Source organism: Colius striatus, chromosome 3, assembly GCF_028858725.1.
Source record: "Colius striatus isolate bColStr4 chromosome 3, bColStr4.1.hap1, whole genome shotgun sequence".
In the NCBI taxonomy this organism is placed as follows: domain Eukaryota; kingdom Metazoa; phylum Chordata; class Aves; order Coliiformes; family Coliidae; genus Colius; species Colius striatus.
The window spans coordinates 67677083-67694420 of NC_084761.1; the positions used below are offsets into that span (position 1 = coordinate 67677083).

Here is a 17338-nt window from a genome sequence, read left to right on the forward strand (position 1 = left end):
CAAGTGAAATTATTCCCCAAAGATGAAATTTCTTAGGTCAAAGACAGATTTGTTTCTTGTTCTTTTGCACTCCTGCATACAGTACACACATTATTATGCTTCCTTCAATGTTGACAAAGCCCCAGACTGAGGAGTTCTTACTGGAACACAACAGTTCATAGAATCATAGAATGTTAGGGGTTGGAAGGGACCTTTAGAGATCATCTAGTCCACCCCCCCTGCAGAAGCAGGTTCACCTAGATCAGGTCGCATAGGAACATGTCCAGGCGGGTCTTGAAGATCTCCAAGGAAGGAGACTCCACAACCCCTCTGGGCAGCCTGTGCCACTGCTCCCTCACCCTCACAGTGAAATAGTTTTTTCTTATGTTTAAGTGGAACTTTTTGTATTCCAGCTTCATCCCATTACCCCTTGTCCTGGCTGGGGAATCAGCCAGTTCTCCAGTTTGGTGTCATCAGAGAACTTGCTGGGAGTACATTCTGTCCCCTCAGCAAGTTCGCTGATGACACCAGAAGTTCACCAGAAGATGGAAGAGAAAGTAAACACTAAAATTTTGTAATTGTACTATTTTAACATGTAGTATCAAATCATAAACCCCAGGAATGGTGGTTAGATTTCAAGTCTAACATTTCTGAGGAAGAGTAAAACTGATGAATGTACCAACTGCTGGCCTAATGATGGTGTGTTACTGCAGTGAAATGTTCATACAAACAACAGTGCAGGTTAACAATCTGGATTACAGACAACACTTAAAATGCTTAATTTTGAAGTATAAAAGGAAGAGATACCGTTTAGTTAGTTTACTGAAAATGCCAGGCAAAGAAAGAACTTACAAGGCACCGAAGGTGATGCAACTCAGTCAACAAAAAGCAACATAGAATTAAGGAGACGATAAATTCTTTTTGTATGGCTCAAAAGGAGATGTTTCAATTGATTCCTAACGGAGTTCTAATGCACATTGTTATATGTGAAGCATATTTTTGGTGAGGCCTCAAGCCATCGCATTCTAGCCTGCAGTTCCATCTATATATAGTATAAGTAGCAGCAGCAATAGCATAGAAATCACTAGTGCTTTTATTTCTGCATCACTTAAACCTTTTAGTGTAGTTAAAGGGCAATTAGGATGAAATATTTCTGTTTATCACAGCATTTCCATTAGTGCAGGAGTTATGGCCAGAACAGAGCTTCCCTAAAAGACAACAGCTGACCTGGGTCTAAGGACATGACTACCATCTTACTACCTCTCCCTTCCAAATGCTTCATCTTACTCTCCCTAGAGAATTTTTACCTGTCCTCTCTCCAGAAATCCTTCTCCTAGCAGAATATTAACATAGCAGTAATTCCCATTCCTATTTCCCTGCTCTCCCTAAGCATCATACAGGTTCCTTCCCTGTTCTTTGCTACCAGACTTGCTCTCACCAAAAAATTTCAACAAGAAAAGCAATGCAGGATCTAATGGTGTTTTCAGGGGGCCCAAACCTCTCCCATTATACTGATTTATACTTATTGGCAAAATATTTCATGAAGAACCCTTGAACATGGGTCTTTAAAAGAAACTACAAAGTTTGATCAGCATTTGTGAAATATTTCAAAACTCTCTTGTCACTTCCACATAGGTTGGGCTTTTTTTCCACACTGAGCAAGGCAAATTAGGAAAAAAAGGAAAGCAATACCTCTTTTTCTAGTGCATCTCTGTCACTTGGAGGATAAAAGGAACAATTCTCCATCAAGATGCATTACACATCTTTCAAGTACTTTCTCCATTTCTATTTTTCTTTTTGTACCCATTGTTTCTTAGATTAAAACCAAAGAGCTATGAATATACTCTCTCAAACTGACTGTGTTTACTTTATTTGGATATGAAGACTCTGAACGGGTGAAATAACCAAATATTACTGAGAGGAAGACAGAGTTTAATTTTCTAGAAGTCTGTGCCCTAGTGAAATACCATTTCACTGCCCCTTTTACTCAACACTTAAGTGCTTAGTTTATGATTGGTTATTTGATGCAATGGATTTTTATTCTGAAATTGCTATTTACATGAAGGACATTTTCATGTACTACCCTAAGGCAGAGCAACTCCAGAAATCCCAAACAGACCATAAAATTTATGAGAAGAGTGTCTAATACTGAACAATAACAATAATAATATTGAGACTTTTCCCTGATATTTTGTCAGCAGTAGCCTGACAGCTTTCTTACAGCTTTCTACAAGACAACTATAAGAATGCTGAAAAAAGATAAAGAATGAAAAGAATGCTGATATCCATACAGCAAAAGACATACGTAGAAAATAACTCTAACCTATATTCTGTAATATTTCTCTCAATTTTATCTACCATGCAGCTGCAAAATAAGGGGAGAATCTTAAAAATACACTGCACTATGTCAAGGGCTGTTGTCAGGACCAAAACAAAGAGAAGGAGCTCAGCATTCCTTCCTCCCTTGTGACAGAGTCTCCTCTCCCCAGGAATTTGATTTAAGAAGGTCAAACCAGCTGCGTAGAACTATCTATTTGGTTTTTCCAATGCAGGAGATTCTTTTCTTCTGATTGGTTTCATGGGGAGAAAAACTGCCACCTACCACTCCATCTACCACTCAATCCTCTTAACTTGGATCTTACCAAACAATTACTTTTAATTATTTCCTTGAGATAAACCGACATAAGATTAATTATATGTCCTGTCTACCCACTGGTTCCAAGGGCTGCTAAGGAAAAACAAAAGCACTATGCAGGCTGACATGGCAGCAAAAGGAGGGAGAGTGGGAGGGAGAGAGGAGAAAAACAATGAAAGACAAAGAACTTGCTCCTTCCAGCAAGCCCACTCGAGCCATCCTGGGAGTTTCAGTAAGGGAAACAAAGCAGAGTCCTTCCCTTTGGTTTTTAAACAAGGGTAGTATTTTATCATTCAATGCAATTCTACCACAGTAATATTCAAAGTCTCTAATGAGAAGATGCAATTGTTAGAAGAAGTTTTCTTACTTATCAGAAGTCTCCTCATCCTAACTGTGAAAATAGAGTTACCTAAAATAATACATGAACTTCTTTCCACATCTCACAACCAGGAAAAAAGGACACACAGTAAATAACTCCAATGGTCTTGAAAGACCAGTAACTTCAATTAAGATCTAGCTCCAGGAACAGTGAAGCATCACCTTCGTAACAGGTGCCTCAAGAGTTTATTTTACCAAATCAGAATAGAAGCAAGCCAACAGTGCACTCACCAAGGGCAGTGATGATCCATTTTCAAAATGCATCTTAAAAAAATCCCAACAGAATTCCAAGCATTGCAAAAGGCAAAAGAAAAAAAGTCAGGACAGTTATGCATTAGATTTAAAGTATGCATAAACAGATTAAGAATTTCCCAGATGTACTTTTTGTTAATTAATCAAATCAGCAAAGATGATTATTTAAATTCACACAATATGGTTTACATATGAGTAAAGCGTAGGTAATACAAACTCAAAGTACTTGTTCTGTCAAGAGCTTAGTGATTTAAGAAGATGCAATCTGTAACTTACTTTGTCCTAATTCTGAGAAACTTTTACAACCATTGTTTATTCTCTGGCACAGCCTTAAAAAATGGGCTGATTCAATTGCTTAGTGATACAACTAAATACATTTCCAAGTATATTATTTGCCTTTATAGACAGATATCCAGATGCACAAGAGATTTTAAGAACTTACCTTGTATGAAAAATCCCAAACATTTTTTTGCAATTAATCACTCTCCATTCATAAAACACGTTCAAGAAAAATCAAATATAGTTGAAGCAAGTGAATTTTGACAAGGTAAGAACAAAACTAGGGTATTTTACAAAATATATTTGCTAATAGCATTCTGAAAATTTCACTCACATTTCATGGGGTAACACAGGTCACCCTTTTTCTCCACCCTGCTCAAACATAAGAATGTTGCTGTCTTACATGGCAACCTTCATCCCATATAACACAACCAAGAACTCCTTTCGGCCTCAACTCAGTTACTCTGTTGATGCCTCTGCTGTTTTCCCAGACAAAATGGAAAGTCTCCTGCTTCACAAGCATGTTGCCAGGTTTGACGTATTACCGGCTGAAAAGTATTCAGAAGAGCCTCAAAGCTAAGAATAAATCACCCTCTGAGGAAGCCCCTTCTCTTAAAAGCTAGAAATTTTAATCACTGGGGGCAAGACTGGAGAAACACACAGACATCCAAGCTAACTGCAGAATGGTCTGAGAGAAGAACAACCCGAAAGAAAGAGTAAATTAGAAAACAATTAGACTTTTGGGGATTAGAGAGGTGAACTTCCTTTTGTGTTAGACAAACAAAAACTTTATTTTGTGGCTTCAGTTAGAAATGGGGGATACTTAATGGTTTTTTAAAAACAAAAATAACCTGCATATTATCCAATGAAAAATAGGATATTAAGTTTATTACCTCAGATAAGATGTAAGTGACATCATGACTAGATTGAGATGGGTAGTGGTCTTTATTCAGATTCTAACAAAAGAAGCAAATTTTGGTTTATCAGCTATTTTTGGTTACACTTTTAAGGAAAATTCTTCATTAATGTTCATAATTTTTAACCATTATGTAAAGAGTGTATAAGACCACATAATCCACGTTGGCATCAAGAAAGCCATTAGAGAAAATTACAAACTTCCTTAGAAAGAAATAAATAAAAACTAAATCTGAAAAAAAAATCTGAGGGAAAAAATGGCTTATCTGCTAAAACATTAAACCTGAAAGATGTATAAAAAAGAAAAGCTTCCATGTCAAGAAAAAAATCCATTAATTCAGAAAAAACACTTATTTAAAATATTTTCTTACTTGTCGCAGACAGAACAGTGATGGCAACGATCTGGTTTTACAAGATGGCATCTGTCACAGTATCTGATGGCTAAAGAAGAGTTCCAAGATTAGATCTCAATGTACAGTTACATGCTTTGATTCCTGAACTCTGTGCAAAGGTAAATACTCTTAGCTCAGCCCAGCAGAGCCCCTGGGAAAGCATTTCAGCATGGCCAGAAGGAGCTGCCAGTATTGAAGCACTGAGTATTTGCAATGCTGAATCTAGCAGAGTGATCTCGAAAAGCTTAGTTTTTGCAATCCCTGATAATCAGGGTTTTTTCTTCAAACCTCTCAGCTCTGCAAAACCACCAGCATACCCCACAAAACCTTCACTAGACTGGAAAACCTTTAAAGACTGTTCAACAATATAGCTACTTTAAGCTATTATGCTAATAGCTGTAATTTACTATATGAGATTACCTCTTGGATTTGCTTAGTTAGCCAGCATTCACAAACTTAGCAGTATCAGTAGGTTAAGATTAACACTTAGTTTGAAAGAACTTGTATTCTTGCAAAAGACCAACCAGCAAGTAAACCAGTAACAGTTTCTTACTGTGATCTATCTCTCTATACGTGACGTGCAGATAGCGATAATTTTTTTTCCTTTTTTTATCTATGAAAGAAGAAATCTATGCAGCTAAAGAATGCTACAGTCTCTTCTGCAGTATTACAAGCTATCTGTTAATTTCAGTTTGCAAACATTTAGCAAGGTACTGTCAATCCACTTTAGAATCCCGAACAGCGTGCATCAACTTACTCTCCAACATTTTTTCCACTGAATAATCGTAGCTGCATAAAGCTACACTGAAGTTCAGTGCTTGGGTCACCTTGTTATTTTATTCAGTATGAAAAGCAGTTTCACCCCACAGTCCAAACCCTTGAATTTTTTTGTTGAAGCGGTACATCAAGACACCTGCCTTTAGTAGTCTCCTGAACACCTATTTACCTCCAGACATTGTCCGTGTATAGATAGGAAGATCCTTGGCTGCCCGTCTTAAGACTTCTTGCTGGGATTCACCTCTAGGCTCCTTCTCTAGGGATTCCTTGTCTGAACATGATAGATGAAACTGGAATAATTTTTAAAATCAGAGATATGTTAGCAAATTCCAAGTTAAATAAGTATCTGCAGACATGTAAAGAGAAATAAATATTCATTATACAAAGATGGATTAGCGGCATGTAGATGGCACTAGAGCAAATAACTCGCTGTTCCTAAAGCCGCTTAGTTTACGGCAAATGAAGACAACATTAAAATTATTTCTGATTTGTCCTTGATGCAATGCCGAATGCTCACAGGAGTAGTAAGCCCCACTCTTCAAGAGAGGAATCAAAGAGTTTCCCATTCCCTTGAAAAGTCAGTTCATTTGCTTCTGTAATACTGAATATTAGCTAGTGAATATAAGCTAGGGATGGCAGACTTTACCTGAAATAAAATATGCTACTAGTAATAGAAAAGAAAGCTTTATTTCTCTTCTGGTGTCTGGCATTTGGCCTTTTATTCTTTGCCACTGGAGAGCTGCTGTTCTCTTCATGCAGGTATTAGGATGTGCTTTTACTTCAGAGACTGGCTGACAGAAGTAAGAGGTGGGTGTCCTATGTGACAGAATAACCACATCTTAACACATTCCTGCATAAAGGGACAACTTGTGTCATTGCCTAAAATGTCAGTAACAAACATTGCTCTAGTAAAAGCTAAGAACGTAAAATTGCTGAAGGGATGCATGGTACACATGAAGTTGTCCAACTTTCTCATACTCTAAAGTCTTCTGCAGTACAGCAACAGAGTCCCCATTGTAGCTTCCAGAAATGGGCAAATACCAAAGTTTTTGGTATGTCTCCCAGAAACACGATAAAAAATCACCTCTGAGAAGAAGCTCATATTTGGCAGGAAGAGTAGCTGTGTCTAATCTGTACTAGAAACAGAAGCCCTCTGCATAGCATTTGTATCTCCAGAATGCTAGTCAGTACAGTATTTTTTTTTCCTAGATGAAAGTGATGCATGTAAAACTAAGAAAGCAGAAAGAGAGTTATAGGCCTGTTCTCACCTCCATTTAGAAGGCACCCCTCTACCTTCCTGACAAAGCTCACAATCTTCCAGCAGAAGGTGAAGGTTTATTGTTTAGCATGAGTTTCTCAGGTTACCCTTCATTTTTGCCCTAGCAAGAATAGTCTCTTGCCAATATCTGAATGGATTTACATTGGGGTACACGGGATTTTGCACTGCAGAAACTTGGTTAAGAATACTTTTTTTTAATGCTTCCTGTTTGATATTCACAGAGCTACTGCTCCACCATTCTGTACTGGTTCTCAGAGCAGTCCTAAATCGACAAAAGCCTTTCTGCCCAGAAAATCGTCCTCTCTCCCACCTTCATGCAATGCTTGTATATAGGTGGTACACACAGGTACAGAATGGCACACATTAAAGCAAAGTCCCTCAATGTTTCTAACAAAGAAACTTCAGCCAGAACTTTAGTGCTTTTCACACATACACAAACTTTGAAATAAGTTTAAAAATAACTATACAGGCTGTGTGGTTTACACCAGCTCCAGCATTCATGAAAACAAAACACAAAAGCTTTATCTGTTTTTCAGTCTTCAAACAAGTATTTGCAATAGTTGGTAAGTCCCTTCAATTAAGTTCAAAATACATCCTTTTACATTCACAGACCTCATCCTAGAAACTGGAAGCCAAGCAGTAACTTAGCATTACAAAATACGCTAATTAAATTTTAGTAATACTGCTCTAGGAGATTAGGAAAAAGACATGAAACAACAAAGATGTCACTTACTGCCGGAAACATTGTGTAAATTCAAAGAACACAGAGACGTCACACATTGCTCTCTATTACCCAGCTCTTAACGCTTTTAACATCCCATTTGAAGTTCCCCAGCAGCATTGTGTGACTGCTTTGGAATCCCACCATAATTATTAAGGATTTACCAAAATGTTTTGTAAGTCTTTTATTTGCATCAGCCTAGTGATTTGAAAACCCTACTAATCATTGCTACAGTCACCAAATACATGCATATATTTTGCTACGTAATTACCAAACGAAATAAGTTCTTAATTTATTTCTCTTCTCTCTGCTCCAAGCTGTAGAAAAGACTGCAGTGTGGAATTCAAGGAAGATGCCAATTACTTTGAATTATGTACTTGTTTCCACAATTACATATCTTATTAGTGAATGAAAACTATTCAGAAAAGAACCGCCACACAACAGACAGTAGAAATCACAGGCTATTTAATCTGTGTTAGCATGGTAGTTATATGAGCTACAATTATGATTCCATGCTGAAATAAGTATTGGTTTTGTGGATATTTCAAACTCCAGAGCAGCCATAGCATAACTCCTCTTGACCTCAAGAGGCTGTGTGACATAGCACCTGTTGAGGACTGTGGGCTTTCTGTACAAAGACAGGATGAAAGAGCCCAAAAAATTGTGCTGGTTGTACCAAACTGCATGGGGAAGATTTTCATCACAGCTACTGATAATTTTATCTTCTTTTTTTGTTTTAAGACTGTGATATTAAAATAAAAAACCTTCCCTGATACCGTACTAAAGGCAATTATCATGAGGCTGCATCATGTTCAACACGGAGAATAGTAAGATACAAAACCAAGGCAACTGGATCCTTCTTTAACGCTTCTGTTCCAGCTGAACTGAGACTTTGGGTATATATTTATCCAGAGCTCTCTTCCATGCAGCTGTTCTATACTAGCTCCCTTCCTGCTTAGCCAGTTGTGGCTTCCAGCATCAGCTTACCTCTTGTATGCTCAACGCCACAAACCCTCAAGTTCCTTCATAGCAAAACAGATGGGGAAGAAGTTTTAATTCAGAGGAAAACCGACAGATACTGACAGGCAATATAAGTCTTAAACAGAGAGAAAGAAACTTTTTTTCTCATATAAAGTATTATATTCCCATGCAAAGACTTAAGCTGCTAGTTCAAATAACACATTTTTCAAGTGGAGAGATTTTTTTTCTTTCTACTAAAAATACACCTCATTTTAAAAATTTATTTAAAAGTGTTAAACTTAAAGAAGGTGGGGTGCTTTTTTCATCATTATGCCATTTGCAGTCTCCTATTAAAAAGCTGCAACTACCATTTGTATTTTTCTACACAGTGTAAAAACTACATAAGATCAGAGTCTAAGTTACTCAAATACTACAAAATCAGGCATATGACTAGGCTATTTCAGAAACAAAAGTTAAGTTTATCTTACTTCTTTTGAAGGATTCATTGGTAGCGTAAAGATTGTTTTCCAATATGACCAGACGAACAGCATGAAAAATATGTGGTAAGCAACCAGGCACACAACTAAAATCAAAAAGGAACAGAATTAATACAAACAGAGCAGTGATATTAAAGTACTTACAAACGGATGCTGTACGTATCACAGATAGTTACTCTAACATGTAAATACAGAGGCTCTGCAGAAACTTTGCAACAAAAATATTGCACTGCAACTTTACATGAAACAAATACAGACTTTGTGGGGAAAGCCATGATACAGGCTACATATATTACAAAAGTTGGAGGCGAACAGTTAATAACCTATTAGAGCCCCATAATTATTTAGCAAGCACTCTCCCCGTATGCATTCGTTAAATCCTAGTTAACTATCACATCTCTGCTATTTAGCTTTATAAACCATGTAGGGAGACTGCTAGTCATGCAAAAAAGCCCAACCAAATATAAACCCAAAACCCTCCAAGAAGTATAGCTATCTAAACAATGACTATACCTGATGTGAGGGTATGAATATGACGCCTGAGCAGTAACCATAATCAGTTATTTCTTTTGCTAGATTTTTAGGAGGGAGGACAGTAGAGTAGTTTTAGAAACCTGCAGGTTCTTTAAACTCCGATGTTCATTCATTATTTTACATTCTTCACACACAGAGATTTAGATTTTTTAAATATATGACAGTCTATATTTACCATGCTGAGCTGTTTCACTAGAATACAGATGGAAACAATAACTTTTCCAAAGAGTCTGCCATGGATGGATACTCTCATTGTACTAAGCAACTCACTATAGTAAATAGTAAATCTAAAACTCACATCCCCTGATTAACTTGTTTTAATGCACAAGAAGGAATATTTCCTTGAATTTTTCTTCCTTAGGCAGAAAAGCAGCAAATAAAGGAGAGCTAGGACAGCAACAGTGAAAATGTTATTTCCCTGCTGTACAGGTAACTCAGATCACAGAGAGCTCAAGGTTATAGGGAAGCTACATGGCTAAATTGTCTTTATACAACTTCTATTAATTGATCAGATTGTCACAGAACATCATAAAGGAAAAACTATGTATCTCCACTACACAATCTGAAATATTGCCCTCTTATGGCTAGCCCTTGTTTTTATATATGTAATACTATTCAGTGCTAGAGAATTTTCCAAAACACATGCATGATGGTGTGTATAAATGCAATAGCCCAGCATGTTCTTGGTTTTTTGTAGTTTTGCTTCAGAAGTAAGGCTGAATAAATGTTCCTGGTGTTGAAGTTTGTTTACTCAAAAAAGCAGCAACACAATAAATATTTATACTTATTCACTAGGCAGTTAAAAAATAACAACCAAAAGCTAACAAGAATCAGAAGAGCAATGCTGTACAAAGCTTTTGAGTTGATGAGGGAAAGAGCCATAAGCCATGTCTATAAACTGAAAAAAATCTCATCAGTTAAGTGACAGAACTAGACTCCACATCAAGCACAATACACTAGATGATCATCTTGTTATTGCACAAGCATCTGTCAGGATCTATCTGTCAGAACAATTCTATAAACTTTTTTAAAGGCTGATTTACTCAAACAAAATCAGTATTTTTTTAAACAACAGTATATTCATGCCATAAGGTGAGGGCAAGATAGGGCAAGTTACATGACATCTGTACACTATGCATTTACCAACTGCATCTGTATTTTACTGCTGTGAGAATAACAGTCACTGTGATGAATAAGAACATTCCTTTTTCATACATTTTCAAAAAAGACTACTAGAGGAAGACAAAATTTTAGCCTAAATACATTGTCCCATGTTTCCTCTTTAAAGTCTGCACAAGACTTACGCTCTTTTTGTTTGCTCTTACACCTCTGGTCTTCAACCTGGCCCAGGCCCAGGCCCCAAACACTCATTCCCCACAGGTTACCTACCCACCAGTGTCCCTGCAGTGGAGAACCTGGGCTACTCAGCTGCTCCACTGGGTCTGTGGATATTGGGAGTGCAACATGAGAACCTTAATTCCCTTAAGACAGAAAAAGAAAAGCTGTCTGTAGCTCCCTGGACAGAAGTCCTTCTATTTTACACCTTTTTTTCTAAGGTGAAAAATAAAAAATTCCTTGAAGGCCACCCACTTACAAATAGCTTAGCAGAGCTACAGCTGCCTGGAAACTTGCAGCACTGTCTAGTAGGGCTGAATCCCATTCCCCTGGTTTTCACCCCTAAGAACACTTTGGGCAGATGTACAGTCAGGGTAATTTTCCACTGACTGGCTGAAGCTCACCAGCTAAAAAGAAGGAAATATAACATTCTACAATGCATTTTGCTTTGTTTTGATTTTAATTTGCTCCGTAAGCAATGCCTAATTGCCTCACTGGTCCCTTCTGCTCCCCCAACACTCTATGGACCAGCAAGAAACTGAAATTATTTCAAAGTTTGAAGGTGTTGAAGTTTGCAGGTATGCATACACACTCATGTGAGAGGATGGGGAAAAATGTCTTAACTGAAAAAAGTTTTACAAGGAAACCTGGTGAGGCCTCATCTGGAATCCTGTGTCCAATTCTGGCTTCCTCAGCTCAAGAGGGACAGAGAACTTCTGGAGAGAGTCCAGCGCAGGGCCACCAGGGGAACGGAACATCTTTCATATGAGGAAAGGCTGCGGGAACTGGGGTTGTTTAGTCTAGAAAAGAGGAGACTGAGGGGGGATCTTATTAATATTTACAAATATCTAAATGGTGGGTGTCAGGAGGTTGGGACATCCCTTTTTTCTGTTGTAGCTAGCAACAGGACAAGGGGTAATGGGATGAAGCAGGAACACAAAAAATTCCATTTAAACATAAGAAAAAACTATTTCACTGTGAAGGTGAGGGAGCAGTGGAGCAGGCTGCCCAGGGAGGTTGTGGAGTCTCCTTTCTTGGAGGTCTTCAAGACCCGCCTGGACACGTTCCTATGTGACCTGATCTGGGTGCACTTGCTTTGGCAGGGAGGTTGGACTAGATGATCTCTGACGGTCCCTTGCAACCCCTACCCTTCTGTGATTCTATGAAATGTTTCTTGATTGGCACACTTTTTTTTTTAAGTGAAGAAATCTCTAATGACATAATAAGACCTGCTGGAATTACACAAATGGAAAAAGCACATAGCTTGTCTCCTAATGACCAGTCCCATTCCTCCAAAAGCTTCACAGTTTCACTCAAACTTCCACGTGGTGCTGAAGCATCAAAACAGCATCTGGAAAAACAATCTAAACATACTACAGCCTTGGGGTAGGAACTCTACTGACAGCTAATCAGATAGTTTTATTATTTTCCAAAAAGGTTACATATCTGAAAGACTCTGTTTCTTCAAAGACACTGGCTAAGATGAAACTGCAGAAAAAATTAACCTCCCATTTAAGTATGTGGCATTCTGCAAAAACACCCTGATAATTTTTAGAAGTCCTGGTTTTACAAGAGCTTTCCTTCTTACAAATACAATTTTTCAAAAGCAGAATAGAAGGATTATTACAGTTGACATTTCAGAAAGGCGGTAAGAAGAGTAAAAAGTTCTAATTTTTCTCATCTCCGTTTGGAATAGCTAAAGCAATATTCAGAAACAGGAGGATAATAAAAGGAGCTGAGGAACACAGACACCCCACTTATTTAAAACAGATTAGATCTGTATCTCAATTCTACTGCTGAACTAGATACTCCCTTGATACATGAATTTCAGTTATTAACAGCTAATAAAAATCTTACCTTTTTCTCCAATATTTGTCATTGTCACTGAAAAATGAGAACAAAAGAAAAAGTGATGTTCAAATAGCAAATGATGTACCTGAGAAATTTAAAATCTCGTTTTTTAACCAAAGAGGGCAGAATAATCATCAAACAATACAAGCTTAAGGCCACGTACTACGAAGCTTTTATGGTGTAGCTGTGTACACTCATCATGAGGATACATAAAAAATTAATGTTGACTGCTTATAGAGTGTTTTGGCTTACATTCCCAGGCTGGGTTCCTGGGAACTAGCACCTCCTGTCTGAAGTTGTACAAGTTTAACCCATGAACAGTTGTTCTTCAGAACCATGGTCTTCCAAGTGTCATTGTATATATATGTTCTGTTCTTGAGGTGGAGATGTCAAACTCCAGAACTGGCTTTTCCAGCAACACTCAGTGCCAACTTAGATCTCCAAGGCATGAAAATCAAAAGCAGACAAAAGTTGCATTACTGTTAAGAAATTGCCCATGGATTACAGGATTTGGGGACAGTAAGAGAGTGAGCAAGGTGCAAGTATGGCAGGCATGGAGTGAAGTACACAGGTATCATGTATCAGTCACTGCATTTCTGAAAAAGACTACATTTTTTCTTGAACCTATATTCCACTCTCAGTCATATTACTAACCAAAAATGCCAAATCCACAACAGGTATCAAAAAGAGAACAGAAACTCCCAAAACTTTCCACCTAAACCACTTCATGACACAGCTACCCATCCCAATGAAGCAGTCTGCAACCAGTGACAAGCAAGAGGACAGGAGCTACAGGAATCTCTCATCTGCTTTTGTTTTCCTAACAAAAATGGCTGCACAAGGCTGTTACAGCAGTGCTGTGGAAGAAGCTGTGGGGACACTGGCAGACAGAAAGATGTACACGAGCCAGCAGCACCCGGGCAGCAGAGAGGGCTGCGTTAGCAGGGTCATGGCCAGTCAGGCAAAGGAAGGGATTGTCCCTCTCTGTGCAGCACTCACCAGACCACATCTAGCACACGGGCCCCAGCTTTGGGGCCCCCTGGGCAACAAAGATTTAAGTCTAGGGGAGCACAACCAAACTGAGGGGAGAGAACCAAACTGTTAAGTCCTGGATCACTTGTCCTCTGAGCAGAGGCTGCATGACCAGGGCTGCAGAAGACATGGCTTTGGGAGGATCTAATGGCAGCCCACAAGGACCTTCAGAGCAGTACTGAGAGGTGCTGCTGGGCTCTTTGTAATAGTGCAGGGCGGGAGGACAAGAGATAGTGGCATAAGTTGAAATGAGAGGATCAGATTTGACCAAGTGAAACATTTTCCACCATGAGAGGTGTCTACCAGTAGAGCAAGCTGCCCAGGGAGGTTGTGCAATCTCAGTTTCTGGAGTTTTTCAAGACTCAAATGGACAAATCCCTAAACAACGTAGCCTGGCCCTACATCAAACCCATCTTTGATTAGGAGGCTGGACTAGATGAGCTGAAGTCCCTTCGAGCATTAATTACTCTATAACAGGTCTATTCAAATGGACTGGAGCATCTTTCATATGAGGAAAGGCTGCAGGAATTGGGACTGTTTAGAGAAGAGGAGACTGAGGGGGGAACTTATTAACATTTACAAATACCTAAATGGTGGGTGTCAGGAGGTTGAGACATCCCTTTTTTTCTATTGTAGCTAGCAACAGGACAAGGGGTAATGGGATGAAGCTGGAACACAAAAAGTTCCATTTAAACATAAGAAAAAACTACTTCACTATGAGGGTGAGGGAGCAGTGGCACAGGCTGCCCAGGGGGTTGTGGAGTCTCCTTCCTTGGATGGAGTTCTTCAAGACTCGCCTGGACATGTTCCTATCTGACCTGATTTAGGTGGACCTGCTTCTGCAGGGGGGCTGGACTAGATGATCTCTAAAGGTCCCTTCCAACCCCTACCATTCTATGATTCTATGATATTGAACCGTAGCTTTACCAAAGTGAGCATCTACTTTACCTGAAGGAAAACAGTAAATAACCATGTTTATAAAGTTCTTCACAAAAATTAGAAGACATTGAAGAAATTGCATAGCCATTACAAAGAAAATTCTATTCTGCTCTCAGGTTGCTGGTTCAGCTAAGAGAAATCTTTAGAGCTCGATGAGCTAAATATTCATTTAGACAACTGCTAGAAAGAAGCCAAGGGAACATGCTTTTTGACTCTGAGGAGCAGAGACGCTGCAGTAAAACCATGCACAATAACTGTAAAATTATAAGTAAACAGTCATCCACCATAAAAAAAACTGAAAGACATCTTTAGAGTCAATGTGTAATTTAGAAGCACTGGAAGTCTCAGGTTAGGACAAACCAGCCACCACACAAATGCTGATTTTTCTTTCTCCACATAGTATGGTCAGTAAAGTGCACAGAAATTTTGCCAGTCTTCTTGAAATAACTACTCTCTGCTAATTAAAAAGCTGTAGCCAAGGATACATTATAGAAACACCAGTTTCAAACTAAAATCTACTTAACCAACCTTTCACAATGATTTGTGGTGTTCCTCTCTCCTCACAAGGGAATGGCATAGAACACTGCTGTGAAAGCAGTTGTCATCTTTTCTCCCCCATTAACTTTAGATAAATGTATTAATTAACGCATTTGAGACTTATTTTCTGCCCACAGCAAAAAGTTTTCTACACATCTGTGAGGGACCAAGACAAGTAATAAACTGAAATTTAACGACTTCTGCCTAAGTCTACAGCTTTTCAAAATCTCTGTCCACCTGCCAGACGAAATGCACTCTTCGGAGTCTGCAGTCTGTTTAATAGACAATCTCTTAAGCTTTTGCGGTATCTAGCTTGGAAGCCAAATATTCCTGACAATCAGGAACTGCTGACCATGAAGGCTAAGTGCCCAAAGACATCCAGTCAATCCCAGAAGAGTGAGAACATGGGTTTTTTTTGATATATCTTGTCATTTTAATATCTCTTAAGACCAGAGTATAACTCAAGAGTTATTTCAAATACTTTTGTGTTGTAACCACTGTAAGACACCAAAGTAGAAGAGCCAAGGCTAAAGAGAGATCCCATTATCTTCCATCCTACTTTTTCCTCCACACTTGCAACTGGTGTTTACAAGACTGGCTGCACTCCTTCACACACATCCCCTCAGATAGCGACGCAGAGGACAATAAGCTGCAGCTTTTCACAAACTGAAGTACTTACATCTTACAGCTTTTTAAACCACTTTTGATGAAGGCTCCCTGAAGGGAGTATAATGTGTGGGAAAGTAATGGACAGGCATCTGGAATACCACAGGACCAGGAAGGAAATAAAGGAAGGGGGTTATTTTGGTTTGTTTGGGTTGTTTGTTTATTGGGTTTTTTTGCACAAATGTGGCAGAATTGACCAACAGGAAGAAGGAAAAAAAAAAGCTGTCCTTGAAAATTAAACTCTATCTTTAAAAACAAAACTCACTCTTTTTGTAGAATGATCACAATACAAAGACTGCTTAGTGTAACCACAAGATGCTTACAATTCTAAAAATCACACTATTTAAGCCCATGGAAAATAATTTTCTAACAAGAAAAACCCTCAAACTTGTGATCTGGTCAAAGAAATATTTGCTGTTTCCCTCACTCTCTGAACAGCACACGATAGATTTATTCAAACCAAATTTTGTGTTTCTCAGTAGACACACTGATACAGCTTCGCTATCTTACTAAATAGTACTTCAGCATATAGTCTTCTGTGAATTATTTATACCAGCCTTTCTAGCAATTTTCTCACTTCTCTTCCAAGGGGTTATAGTCACTGCTGGTAGTGTACAGAAAAGTAGGTCACACTAGCATCCTGTCATTAATAAATACCAGCTCAAGTACTGCCAATTCACTTACTGGTATTCAAATATGGGTAAAAAGCATTTGTGTCTACATTTACTAAAATAAACACCACGGATACACCAATTCCAACCATTAAGCAATTTCTACAGTCTGGGAGGAAACAGGGTAAAACTCTCTGCAACAGGAATGGAATGACACTCCTGTATGTCTGGAGATGGAGGTAATTATAAAACCATGACCTGTCTTCCAGAAGTCATTAAAAAGTTACAGCTCTGTTCGCTTCAGATACCACAGGGGCCAATTTCATTAAGAATCAGCCTTCCACTGCTAAAGCATCAGGATGCCATTTACAGTTCAGTACTAGCACATAATTAGAGCCTCTCTGTTTCATTACACAGCTTGCCAACCATGCTCATCAGAATTAGGGATCAGGCTGGGACATATGTAGGACTTCAGACAACATAGATGCCAATTTCCTGAGCCAGAAACATCATTCCCTGCTTGCCCTGAGCCACAGGCAGCCAGACACAGGAACAGCACATTCAGTAGCCAATGCTGCTAAACAGCCTGGGCTTGCAAAAAAGACCAACAGTGACTCAAGACAGAAAGCTGTATTAAAACAGACATGAAAAAGCCCAGGATGGAAAGGACACCCAGAGAAGCCTGGGGAATTCATCCCACATTTGCTGGTAGTCCTCCTCACTGGGAGAAACACACGCAGCGAGGTTTAGAATGTGCTTTGGTAAGCAG

The 17338-nt window shown here is 38.8% G+C and overlaps 1 protein-coding gene across 5 annotated transcripts in view; it reads right to left on the bottom strand.

The window, feature by feature from the left end:
- The window catches only part of ZDHHC2 (zinc finger DHHC-type palmitoyltransferase 2), a 34102-nt gene that overhangs the window by 10413 nt on the left and 6351 nt on the right, over nt 1–17338 (bottom strand). For 3 of the 5 annotated variants that reach the window (XM_061993538.1, XM_061993537.1, XM_061993541.1), the window contains exons 2-6: nt 12791–12817; nt 9056–9150; nt 5777–5897; nt 4810–4879; nt 3224–3256 (exon numbers count right to left, since the gene is read on the bottom strand). In XM_061993538.1, the coding sequence (XP_061849522.1) occupies nt 3224–3256; nt 4810–4879; nt 5777–5897; nt 9056–9150; nt 12791–12817 (346 nt within the window). Of the gene's footprint in view, nt 1–3223; nt 3257–4809; nt 4880–5776; nt 5898–9055; nt 9151–10987; nt 11033–12790; nt 12818–17338 lie in introns of those variants that run through there. The other 2 variants (XM_061993542.1, XM_061993540.1) reach the window with 2 other exon arrangements.